Source organism: Tachyglossus aculeatus, chromosome 2, assembly GCF_015852505.1.
Source record: "Tachyglossus aculeatus isolate mTacAcu1 chromosome 2, mTacAcu1.pri, whole genome shotgun sequence".
In the NCBI taxonomy this organism is placed as follows: Eukaryota; Metazoa; Chordata; class Mammalia; order Monotremata; family Tachyglossidae; genus Tachyglossus; species Tachyglossus aculeatus.
The window spans coordinates 69,790,955-69,803,944 of record NC_052067.1 but is presented as its reverse complement, the minus strand read 5'-3'; the positions used below and the strand labels follow the sequence as shown (position 1 = coordinate 69,803,944).

Sequence of the window (12,990 nt, the reverse complement as noted above, 5' to 3'; positions counted from 1 at the left end):
TCCAATGAGGGTCCAGCTTGTGCCCAGGTTGGCGGGTGGGGAACTTACTAGCTGCCCTGGAAGCAGGTGGCATGGCAGTGAGGAGGAAGAGGAGTGAGTAGAGGACTGGCAGAGTTAGCATTTGGTGTTGCCACCTCTGCGGCTTACCGGCCCTCCCCAGGGTGATCATGGGAGGTTCGGGACCTGCTGGAGTGCAGTGTTTCAGATGACACTGGAAGTTCCTCACAAGACCAGTTCAGCCATAGGACTAGTTGGGGTGTTATTGATCCCTCTGTAGCCATATTCAGCAATGGGCAGAGGATAGCAATACTAGATTGGTGAGTTCCTCCCCACCCCTTCCCATTCTCTCTTCTTCCCCAATCTCATTCCCCTTCTCTCTCTTTCCTCCTTTCTTCTTCCAATTTCTTTCCATCTTACCTTCCCTGTGTCTTTGTCCCACTCTCCGCTTCTGCCCCACTTATCTCTTTCTGTCCTCCCTTACTCCTCCCCACTTCCTTTGAAGCCCTCTCACTGTGAGGATCTGTCATTCTTTGGATAATCCAGAAGCCTGGACACTTGGACACTCTATTCATTAATAAATAGCCCTTCACTGCACACTCATATTCAGCTTGATTTGCTCTGAGTCCCAAGTACCTCAATGCATCCTTGAGCTTAATAAGCCCTTTCCCATCTTCTGTCTGTCATTTATTTCTTGACCCTAGTTATCTGAGTCTCTGGAACAAAATCATTTATTTAATGTCATTAATTCAAGTGCCTCAAACTGAGGCACATAGTTTTATGATGACCAGTTTGGGACACTAACCGTGGTGAATGACATCTGTCCAAAAAGACCATCCCTATAAACCCAGCATTTCTAAGTTGCAGCAATTAACCATTACAGAGTGATTGTTCCTTACTGATATCAAAGTGCACCTCCTGAAAAGGCAGTTTTCAAAAGCAGGGTATTCATTCATTCATTCAATCATATTTATTGAGCGCTTACTGTGTGCAGGGCACTGTACTAAGCGCTTGGGAAGTACAAGTTGGCAACATATACCCTTCAAGGGTAGTCGTTGAAGATGGTCTCATTCACTATAAGTTGCCTCATATCTCAACACACATGCACTAGACTGTAGAGTCTTATGGCCAGAGGTCCTGGGTTCGAAACCCACTCTGCCACTTGTCAGCTGTGTGAACTTGGGCAAGTCACTTAACTTCTCTGGGCCTCAGTTCCCTCATCTGTAAAACGGGGATTAAGACTGTGAGCCCCACATGGGACAACCTTGATCACCTTGTTTCCCCCCAGTGCTTAGAACAGTGCTTGGCACATAGTAACCGCTTAACAAATACCACCATTATTATTATTATTATTATTAAGCAGTTTGGCCTACTTGGTAGACTGTGGTCCTGGGAGTCAGAAAGACCAAAGTTCTAATCCTGCCTTCACCACTTATCTGCTGCGTGACCGTGGGCAAATCACTTCACTACTCTGTTCCTCAGTTTCCTTAACTGTAAAATGGGGTTAAAGACTGAGTGCCCCATATAGAACATGGATTGTGTCCATCTGATTAGCTTGTATCTACCCAGTGCTTAGTACAGTGCCTGGTACCTAGTAAGCGCTTAACAAATACCATAAATAAAATTTAGCAGTGAGGTGAATTAGAAATAAGGAGTTGTTTTCCTAGAAACCTTAAATTCGACTTGATTTCCTACTGAGGTTTTTCTCCTCAAAAACATTGTTAATGGAAAATTTGTATCCACTTCAGAGAAAGAACTGTAAGGAATTTTCTTTTTTTTTAAGGGTTCAAGTTTACTTCCACCCCTGGTTCCTTTAAAATATTTCCTTTCCACTCACTTTGCACTTAATTCTTTTTTTTCTTGCCAAAAGCTGAACGACTTCTTATAACCTTCAACCTAGAAAACTCTTATCTTCTAAAAATGTGGTTTGTGCTTAGCTGCAATCTCAAGGAAATCGCAAGTCTTCTGCATTTAGTGGAAGTGATCACCTATGTTGTCCACTTACCATTTTATGTGGTCATTCCAATTTTGTTTCAGTGGCCTGGGCATGCCTAACTCATGTCCATTGGGGTTTCTTTTAGTAAAAATAAAGTGTGTTTTCAACTGCATGACCATTACACTGAATGGCCCTTTTCATCCCACAGGCCTTTTAGCTCAATGAGAATCAGAAATGACCAGAATTCCTTTAATATCTGTACAGAATTCCTGTTTTTCCTTATTTGAAAGTTGAACTCATTTTTGCTGACATTGCTGGTTCATTTGCTACCCAGAGGAGCAGGCCTGAGACTCAGAAGGTCATGGGTTCTATTCCCGGCTCCACCACTTGCTGGCTGTGTGACCTTGGGCAAGTCACTTTGCTTCTCTATGCCTCAGTTTCCTCATCTGTAAAATAGGGATTGACACTGTGAGCCCTCCATGGGACAGGGACTGTGTCCAGCCCGATTTGCGTGTACCCATCCTAGCGCTTAGTACAATGCCTGGCATACAGTAAGTGCTTAATAAATACCAGAATTATTATTATTATTAGAGGGAGGAATGAGTTCCACCTGGTTCATTAATAAGGACAGAATAAGGACACTCTCTGGCCAGCAGTCCCAAGTCATTACTGACAAAGACTACAGGAGGACTAAGTGAACTTCCAAACCATTTCCTGTCCCTGATCAAGCATGAGCACATTTCTGGACAAAGGAGCGGGGCTAAAATAAAAGGGGGACTTAATCATTCACATGCTTATCTGGCATGTAAGAAACCCTAACATATCCCCTAGTTGTCACCCAGGATCTTTGGAAACTCAGGTGCATGAAAAATAACATGCTGGGTGCTGATATCTCCATTCATTCATCAAGTGGTAACTATTAAGTGCTTACTGTGTGCAAAGTACTGTACTAAGTGCTTGGGAGAGTACAATGCACACAAAAAAGGCACAGTTCCTGCCCATAATGAGCTCCAACCACTACTACAGATGATTGGAAAATGGGACATTAGCAGGGCATTAAGCTAATTAAGCATCTGCAAGCCTTACTGTGTTTGTGTAATGCCCTGTCACAGAAGAGAAAATGGGGAAAGTTGAAAATATTGAAGCTATATTCTCATTATTGCCTTGTCAAAAATTAATGAAAGATTGTCCTCGATGAGTCCAATCAATGCTTTGCAAAGATTGATTGATTGGTGGATCTTGTTTCTGCCAATAATTAGCTCCTCTTTTTTCAGGCGACAATCACTGATGGCTGGAAAGCACACCTCAACTTTTTTGGGAATAGATCCTAAGTTGTCATTCTGTTCAACTCTTCCCCGTGGTTCCCAAAGAGTCCCATTGTACCTGGATTCAGCAGCTAGTTTGTTCCTTTTATTTTCCAAGTCTCCAGAGGCCAGCTTTTCAGATTTATGGAATCCAAACAACACACTTTCCAAAACACCGCTGAGTTAATAAAATGCCAAACAGCTGCAGGCTTTGGGGGAAGGCCTGCTTTCTGACTTTGTAATGAGGCTGTAGTACCTTTCTAGAGAGTTCCAAGGGGTCAGTCCCCCTACGAACCACTATTGGTGTTAAATAATCTCCAGAACAAAGCACTTTCTTCCATTCTTGGGAAATGTGACTCTGGCTTGGGTCAGTGGTCCCTCTGCCCAATGGACGGTGGGGAGAAAACCACTGTTAAGTGGGAAATGGATATTACAGCCATGTTTCTGGCTGGGGCAGAAAAGAAATGTTGAACTAATTCATACTTTGTAGAGCTCTACTCTTCCCTCCTGAGATAACCAAAAACAAATTAGAGCATCCAGGGTCAGGACCTTTCAAGAGTTAGTCCACAGCTCTTACCCTTGGCCCTCTGGATTTGATGACACTCTTCCGAAGGGTATCCTGGCTTAGATATGATCAATGAGAGCCAGACTTTGGGGCTTGACATTAAAATTAGTTTCACAGAGAGTTTGAAAATCCCTATGTCTGCAATAAATGTAGGATTTCCTTCATTTATCTGTTTTTAACCTCTCTTGGAAAACTCGAGACATGGATAAGCTCAAAGGGTCTGTAAAAGGGCAAGTTGAATCATGTCTCTTCAGTCATGAATCATAGTGATGGTGTTTCTTAAGCCTTAAGTTTCTCATCATTCCTCTGCCCTACTTCATGCCTTACACACATTTGTGATTCAGTGATGTCATGCAAATACTCAGAAATGAATTCATCATTTGGGTTAATACAGGCCTTGTTGATTTATGTTTAACTGCATTATTGCACCCTACCCTATCCTTTCCACAGAGAACCTGCAGTTTTGGAGGATTTGACTTGACAAATCGTTCTCTGCACATTGGGAATAATAATTCTGACCCAATGGTGAGTACAAGGCAGAGTAAATGAGTGATTCATCTTCAGGTGATAGCAGTTATTGACAACATTTCAGATTTTATTCATAGGAGGCCTAAGCGCTTTGGTCAGTGCACCCCTTATCTCGGTTGGCCCATTGTGCATTTGAGTGCCGCACAGCAAATACTGATTTTTCCAAGATTAGCCTGTTTCTTTTTTTTGGTTCGTCCCCACGGTCTTTCCTGAAAGACAAAACCAAAGACCAAACTATGTGTCCCATCTTTTCTTATCTGAAAAACAGAAATGGTTTGTTTCCTTAGATTTCTTTATACAAAATTTTCTTTAACAAACTGCTCAAAAGCATGCAGAAAAGTCTGACGGAGACTAGAATTTTGTCAGGTGAACAGCCATTCACGTGGGGCCCTGCTTTATCCCAAAGGGGTGAGTGTTTCCAGGCCAGCCCTAGGGTGGTCAGGACCATTGAGTTCTGTATCCCCATCCTTAATCAGTCACTCCCCGTAAGTCACCTTGCAGCTTTGAAGTGTTCGGTTGACTGACCAAGGTTTCTGGGACAGCCAGCCTGATCTGCTGTAACTTGGCCCACAGTTCAGCAGCCTCTAGGAGTTACTAACTTCCAGGTTCTTGCCTGGCCTGGAACAGTTCTAGGAGAGCCAGTTTGGGGAGAGGGGTGGGGACAAGAGGGCTTTTGGAGATCCATCCCAAAGTGACCAGTCCCACTTACCTCTCTACAGCCTGCCAACTCACATCCACCTAAAATAGAATCAAATATAATCTGTTTTGGCAGGGAATGTGTCTTTTATATTGTGATATTGTACTCTTCCAAGTGCTTAATACAGTGCTCTGCACACAGTAAGCACTAAGTACAATTGATTGAGCAATTTTTCTCCTAAACCAACTCCATGCCTACTTTTTAATAATTCCATACCTTACTGATGATAGCATTTGGGTTAGATACAAAACCAGAAATTTGCTGATTCTGGCCAGGGAATAGCAGTTTCCACTCCCTCCTGCATAAGAGGGAGAGGAAAGGGCTGTGCCATATAGACGTGAGGAAGCGGGATTTAGCTGGAGATGAGGAATAATTATTTATACAGATAGGCTGAAAAGATGAGGACTCATCCCTTAGGAAAGATGAAGGCTACTGTGAGAGGACCTGAATGACATTAACGTAATCACAGTAGGAGTGAGCAGGGCGAACTCTTGATGTGTCTTTTATTGAATCTCACAGCCACGGGATATGGGAACATCTGTGAGGTGGTAAGTTCAAAGCAAACAGAAGGTGAACATAGACTGAAATGACCAGTAGGTTTGAGGTTCGTCTAAATCCATGGATGAAGGGAGTCACTAGAAGGGTAGGTAGGGTTAAAAGAGGGAAAAATCAGGGATGTTAGATTATATATCCAGATGGCATTGGAGAGATTGAGAGAGGTGGAAAGGAAGGGAGCAATCAAGAGTGCCCAAATTGGCCAGGGCACTATAGGAAACTTTCATTCCTCCATAGCTCACCCAAAGCCTTCTGTCTACTGAGGTATTAAAAGGGGATAAGGAAGGAAGGGGGCTTAGAAGAAGGTTCCAGTTAGAATGGTTCATTCTGATCTGCTCTACTGGACAGGAGTTGGTTATAATGCCTTCTGCTGAATTAAATTTTTGTGAATTTTTTTAAAAAACAACATGATGTTTCATGTTTTGCAGGACAAAGGGGGAGATTTTGTGTACAAAGAAGTGATCAAATCACCCACCACCTCCCGGATTTCTCTTGGAAAAAAGGTGAAGTCAGTTAAAGAGACTATGAGGAAACGAATGTCTAAAAAATACAGCAACTCTGTGCCTGAGCAGGTATGTAAGGGAAAGGTGGGTTAGTTCACACATGACTATAATATAATTAATTAAAATAGAATCAGACCTGATGCAGTTTTATATGTTCCCTGTCCACAAGAAACTTACAATCTGGAGGAGGAGACAGACATTAAAATTAAGTGCAGATGTGTACATAAATGCTGAGTGAATGAGAGTGGGGTGAATAAAAGGTACAAATCCAAGTGCAAAAATGACTCATTCATTCATACAATCTTATTTATTGAGCACTTACTGTGTGCAGGGCACTATACTAAGCACTTGGGAAGTAATAGAGACGGTCCCTATGCAACAACGGGCTCACAGTCTAGAAGGGGGAGACAGACAACAAACATGTGGACAGGTGTCAAGTCATCAGAATAAATAGAAGTAAAGCTAGATGCACATCATTAACAAAATAAATAGAATAGTAAATATGTACACAGAATGGAGAGGTTGTAGGGGAAATGAGGGCTTAAGGAAGGCTTCTTGGAAGAGACGTGATTTTAATAAGTCTTTGAAGGTAGGGAGAGTGATCTTCTGTCAGATACGAAGAGGGGGGATTTTCTGGACAGATGCAGGATGAGGGCAAGGGATTGGCAGCAAGTAAATGAGAAAGAGATAGGGCAAGTAGGTTAATTCATTCATTCATTCAATTGTATTTATTGAGCGCTTACTGTGTGCAGAGCACTGTACTAAGTGCTTGGGAAGTACAAGTTGGCAACATATAGAGACGGTCCCTACCCAACAGCGGGCTCACAGTCTAGAAGGGGGAGACAGACAACAAAATAAAACATATTAACAAAATAAAATAAGTAGAATAAATATGTACAAATAAAAGAAATAAATAGAGTAATAAATACGTACAAACATATATACATATATACAGGTGCTGTGGGGAGGGGAAGGCGGTAAGGCGGGGGGATGGGGAGGGGAAGGAGGGGGAGAGGAAGGAGGGGGCTCAGTCTGGGAAGGTTGTCATTAGAAGAGTGTAGAGAGAGTGCTGGATTATGTAGGAAATAATTGAGGTAAGGTAGGGGGCAAGGTGTTTTGAGTACTTTAAAGCCTATGGTTTGGTAAGCACCATAACCTAGTGGATAGAATACAGACCTGAGAGTCAGAAGGACCTGGGTTTTAATCCCGGCTCTGCCACTTGTCTGCCGTGTGAACTTGGGCAAGTCACTTCAATTCTCCTTGCCTCCGTTACCTCATCTGTAAATGGGGATTAAGGCTGTGAGCCCCATGAGGGACAGGGACTGTTTACAACCTGATTAGCTTGTATCTACCCCAGCGCTTAGTACGGTGCCTGGCACATAGTAAGCGCTTAACAAATACCACAATTATTATTATATTATTAATGATAAGGAATTTCCATTTGATGCAGAGGTGGATGGGAAACCACTGATAATTCTTGATGAGAGTGGACTGTTTTTTAGAAATATGATCTGAGCAGCAGATTGAAGTGTGGGCTGGAGTAGGGAGAGACAGGATGCAGGGAGACTAGTAAGGAGGCTGATTCAATAGTCAAGGCATTTTTTTTTAATGGCATTTATTAAGCGCTTACTATGTGCAAAGCACTGTTGTAAGCGCTGGGAAGGTTACAAGGTGATCAGGTTGTCCCCCGGGGGCTCACAATTTTAATCCCCATTTTACAGATGAGGTAACTGAGGCACAGAGAAGTGAAGTGACTTGGCCAAAGTCACACAGCTGACAATTGGCTGAGCCGGGATTTGAACCCACGAACTCTGGCTCCAAAGCCCGGGCTCTTTCCCACTGAGCCACACTGCTTCTCCAAGCAGTGGAGAAAACATTTCATAGATGTTTTCTCTGACTATATGGAAGCCAAATATGCCTTCCTCATATATGCATTCTTAAAAAAAGGGGGTGCTACTGAAACTAAACTGAAAAGATTTCAGGGTAGTGAGTGTCCTGTTCTGGAACGGCACCTTGTTTCGTTGCAGTAGGTTGTCAGAATTGCAGTATCCAATTGAAAGTTTCATTCATTCATTCAGGCGTATTTATTGAGTGCTTACTGTGTGCAGAGCACTGTATTAAGTGCTTGGGAGAGCACCACACAACAACATTCCCTGCCCACAATGAGCTTACAGTCTATAGTGGGAGAGAGACATTAATTTAGATAAATAAATTGTAGATATGCACATAAATGCTGTGGGGCTGGGATCAGGGATGAATAAAGGGATCAAGTCAGGGTGACACAGAAGGGAGTGGGAGAAGAGGAAAGGAAGGCTTAGCCAGGGAAGGCCTCTTGGAGGAAGTATGCCTTCAGTAAGGCTTTGAAGTCAGGGAGAGTAATTGTCTTTTGGATTTGAGTAGAGAGGACGTTCTCCCTCCCAGTCTCACAGCACTTACGTACATATCTGTAATTTATTTTTATTAATGTCTGTCTCCCCCTCTAGACTGTAAGTTTATATTAATGTCTTTCTCCCCCTCTCGACTGTGGGCAGGGAATGTGTCAGTTTGTTATTATATTGTACCTGGCCAACCCCTTAGTACAGTGGTCTGCACACAGAAGGCTCTCAATAAATATGATTGAATGAATGAGTTCCAGGCCGGAGGCAGGACATGGGCGAGGGATCGGCAGCAAGAAAGACTAGATTGAGGTACAGTGAGAAGGTTAGCGTTAGAGGAGCAGTGTGTGGGCTGGGTAGTAGTGTAGCGAGGTGAGGCTGGAGGAGGCAAGATGATTGAGTGTTTTGAAACCAATGGTGAGGAGTTACTCTATTTATTTTACTTGTACATATCCATTCTGTTTATTTTATTCTGTTAATATGTTTGGTTTTGTTCTCTGTCTCCCCCTTCCATACTGTGAGCCTGCTGTTGGGTAGGAACCGTCTCTATATGTTGCCAACTTGTACTTTCCAAGTGCTTAGTACAGTGCTTTGCATACAGTAAGCGCTCAATAAATACCATCATCATCATCATCAATCGTATTTATTGAGCGCTTACTATGTGCAGAGCACTGTACTAAGCGCTTGGGAAGTACAAATTGGAAACATATAGAGACAGTCCCTACCCAACAGTGGGCTCACAGTCTAACAGGGGGAGACAGAGACCAAACATACTAACAAAATAAAATAAATAGAATAGATATGTACAAATAAATTAAATAAATAAATAAATAGAGTAAAAAAAATATGTACAAACATATATACATATATACAGGTGCTGTGGGGAAGGGAGGGAGGTAAGATGGGGGGATGGAGAGGGGGACGAGGGGGAGAGGAAGGAAGGGGCTCAGTCTGGGAAGGCCACTGATTGGAAATACCACTGATTGATTGATTGATTGAGTTTTAGTTTGATGCGGAGGGTTTCACCGGAGGGTATTGACTCATCTTGTCGCAGCTCAGAGCCCCTAATGAAGCACAGAATTGATTTTATTCTGATGGTTCTTTCATTCGGAAACCAGAAACTTTGACCAGTTTCCGTCTTAACTGCAGAGGATGGAGAGATTAATTGCTGAGTGAATACCTCTGTCAAGTTGGATTTTAGACAATTCTGATCATTGGTTTTTTTAAAGAAATCCCCCTCTGCCAATATTGTAATTTGTTTTGGTGGGCTGTCAAAGCATCTCATGCATAGTTGCCGTTTTTCCAGTCTTTCTATGTGAAATATGTAAGTAATCGTCGTTAAACCATGAAACACAGCAACTAGGACAGCAAACTTTTTTCCTCTTCCTGATGTCGCCCCCTGGTGTACCTTGTCATACCGCCAAAGTTCAAGCTAATTACTAGGAAAAATACAATATAAATCAGTTGCAGCATCAAATATTTTTTATCAGTTTTTAGTCTTTTCAACCTGCAGGGGATGGTTGTTCTCATTCCATAATGTCCACTCCATTCTTGTCTGTCTTCTTTAAATGTAGCCGTTAGAGCAGATGGGGACTGTGATCCGTAATTTTCAAATTCCCAAAAATGACGAAATCCATGCCTGATATTCTGTGAGGTTAAACTGGTGCTAAGCCATTGTAAGGGAGAACCATCTCAATTGGAAATCACCTCATTAGCAGTTTGCTTTTCCTGATTAATTGGAACGATCACAAATGAACTGTTTATAAACCAGCTGTGTAGAGTCTCTAATTTAAGTCCACCTTATCATATCATTGTAGCATAATTTTGAAAGCTTTCTTTATTTTCATTAACAACCCGGAGAATGTCTTCAGCCTTTTATTGTAGCCAGGGACTTCTTCCGGTGGCAATGGGGACTAATTCCAATTAAATTCAATCTTGGGAAATTTACCCATGTACTCAGTGGTTTATATTGTGCTCTTACAAGAATGCTAGGAATCTGGGTATACATGTGGACTATGTTTTTTGTTTGTTGTTTGTTTTTAATTGCCAAAGAAAGTAATTGGGAAGTTGTATTGTGGTTGTCATTCATGGTTCTTTTTATGGAAAAGAGTGGAGAATAAACAGCAGTTTTTCTGAAGGCATTATGCATGAGAATCTAGTTGACCTGCCAATGCCATGTTTGTTTTTATTTGTCTCTAACTGTTTTTATGGTGTATGTTAAGCACTTACTATTTGCCAAACACATAGTACAACCAAGCCCTGGGATAGATACAACAAGCTAATCAGGTTGGACACAGTCCGTGTCCCACATGGGGCTCACAGTCTTAATCTCCATTTTACAAAGGAGGTAACTGAAGTAAAAAGATATTAAGTGACTTGCCCAAGGTCACACAGTGGACAAGTGGTGGTACTGAAATTAGAACCCAGATCCTTTTGACTCCTAAGCCCATGCTCTATCCCGTAGGCCATGCTATTTCTACATGCAAAAACAGAAATGCAGATTTTTGTGGCCATTCTGAGAACTATCATGCCTCCCCCTCTAGACTGTAAGCTCACTATTAACAGGGAACAAGTGTACTAACTCCATTGAACTGTGTCCTCTCTCATGCGCTTAGTACTGTGCTCAACACACAGTAATTATTCAATAAATTCCATAGATTGATTACTACTCGTTGCACATTTTTGCATAGCCTATGCCATCATATACTTAAAAGGTACTCTCTGGTGAGGTTGCACCAGGCAAATACACCCAGTTCTCCTATGCCAAGAGGTTGCATTCTTTCAAGACCTCAAGAGTGGAAAAGATAGTATTAATATTCACCCTGTTTGGTACACACATTCATTCATTCATTCAATTGTATTTATTGAGAACTTACTGTGTGCAGAGTACTGTACTAAGCGCTTGGGAAGTACACATCGGCAACATATAGAGATGGCCCCTACTCAACAATGGGCTCACAGTCTAGAAGGGGACATGCACATAATCAATCAATTAATGGTATTTATGAAACATTTACAGTGTGGAGAGCACTGCATTAAGCACTTGGGAGGGTACAATACCACAGAGTTAGTAGTCCTGCCCCTTGTTCCTCAGGCATTCTGCATATGGTAAGCACTCAATAAATACCATTAGATTGATGAGTTTTATTTCCAACCCTCTGGGTCCATTCATTCATTCATTGAGTACTTACTGTGGGCAGAGCACTGTACTAAGCACTTGGAAATTACAATTCAGCAATAAAGAGAGACAATCCCTGACTACAATGGGCTTTCAGCCTAGAGGGGAAGAGACAGCTTCAAAACAAGTAAATGGCATTAATATAAATGAGTAGAATTATAGGTATATACAAATATACATAAGTGCTGTGGGGCAGAGAGGAGGGGGAAGAGCAAAGGGAGTGAGTCAAGGTGACATGGAAGGGAAGGGGAGCTGAGGAAAAGAGGGTTTAGTCTTGGGAAGGCCTCTTGGAGGAGGTGTGCCTTCAGTAGGGGTTTGAAGTGGGGAAGAGTGATTGTTTGGTGGGTTTTAGGAGGGAGGGCGTTCCAGACAGTGGTAGGACGTGGGCCAGGGGTCAGTGGCAAGACAGGTGAGATCGAGGCATAGTGAGAAGGTTAGCATCAGAGGAGCAGAGTGTGTAGGCTGGGATACAGAAGGAAAGAAGGGAGGTGAAGTCAGAAGGGGCAGGGTGAAGGAGAGCTTGGAAGCCAATAATGAGAAGTTTTTGTTTGATATGGGGGTTGATAGGCAACCACTGGAAATTTTTGAGGAGGGGGGTGGCATACCCTGAATGTTTCTGTAGGAAGATAATCCAGGCAGCAGAGTGAAGTATGGACTGAAGCGGGGAGAGACAGGAGGATGGGAGATCAGAAAGGAAGCCGATGCAGTATTCCAGTCGGGATAGGATGAGTGACTACACTAATGTGGTAGTGGTTTGGATGGAGAGAAAAGGGAGAATCTTGACGCTGTTGTAAAGGTGAGACCAGCAGGATTTGGTGATGTATTGGATATGTGGGATGAATGTGAGAGCGGAGTCAAGGATGACACCAAGGTTGTGGGCTTGTGAGATGGGAAGGATGGTTGTGCCATCCACAGTGAGGGGAAAGTTTGGGAGAGGAAAGGGTTTGGGAGGGAAGATAAGGAGCTTTCTTAGACATGTTGAGTTTGAGGTGGTGGGAGGACATCCAAGTAGAGATATCCTGAAGACAGAAGATGCTAGCCTGGAGGGAGGGAGAGAGACCAGGGGAAGAGGTACAGATTTGGGCGTCATCTGCATAGAGAGGATAGTTGAAGCCGTGGGAATAAATGAGTTCTCCAAGGGAGTGAGTGTAGATAGAGAATAGAAGGGGACCAAGAACTGAACCTTGAGGAACCCGTACAGTTAGGGGATGGGAAAATCTCCAGTGGTTGCCTATCAACCTCCATATCAAGCAAAAACTCATATCAGCTTCAAAGCTCTCCATCACTTGTCCCACTCCTACCTCACCTCCCTTCTCTTCCTAGACCTCAGCCTACACACTCCGCTTCTCTGC

At 42.8% G+C, this 12,990-nt stretch overlaps 1 protein-coding gene across 1 annotated transcript in view; it reads left to right on the top strand.

Annotated features, from left to right (window-relative positions):
- The window catches only part of SASH1 (SAM and SH3 domain containing 1), a 205,066-nt gene that overhangs the window by 166,864 nt on the left and 25,212 nt on the right, over window positions 1–12,990 (top strand). The window contains exons 11-12 of the mRNA XM_038761304.1: window positions 4,253–4,327; window positions 6,011–6,154. Of these exons, the coding sequence (XP_038617232.1) occupies window positions 4,253–4,327; window positions 6,011–6,154 (219 nt within the window). The remainder of the gene's footprint in view (window positions 1–4,252; window positions 4,328–6,010; window positions 6,155–12,990) is intronic.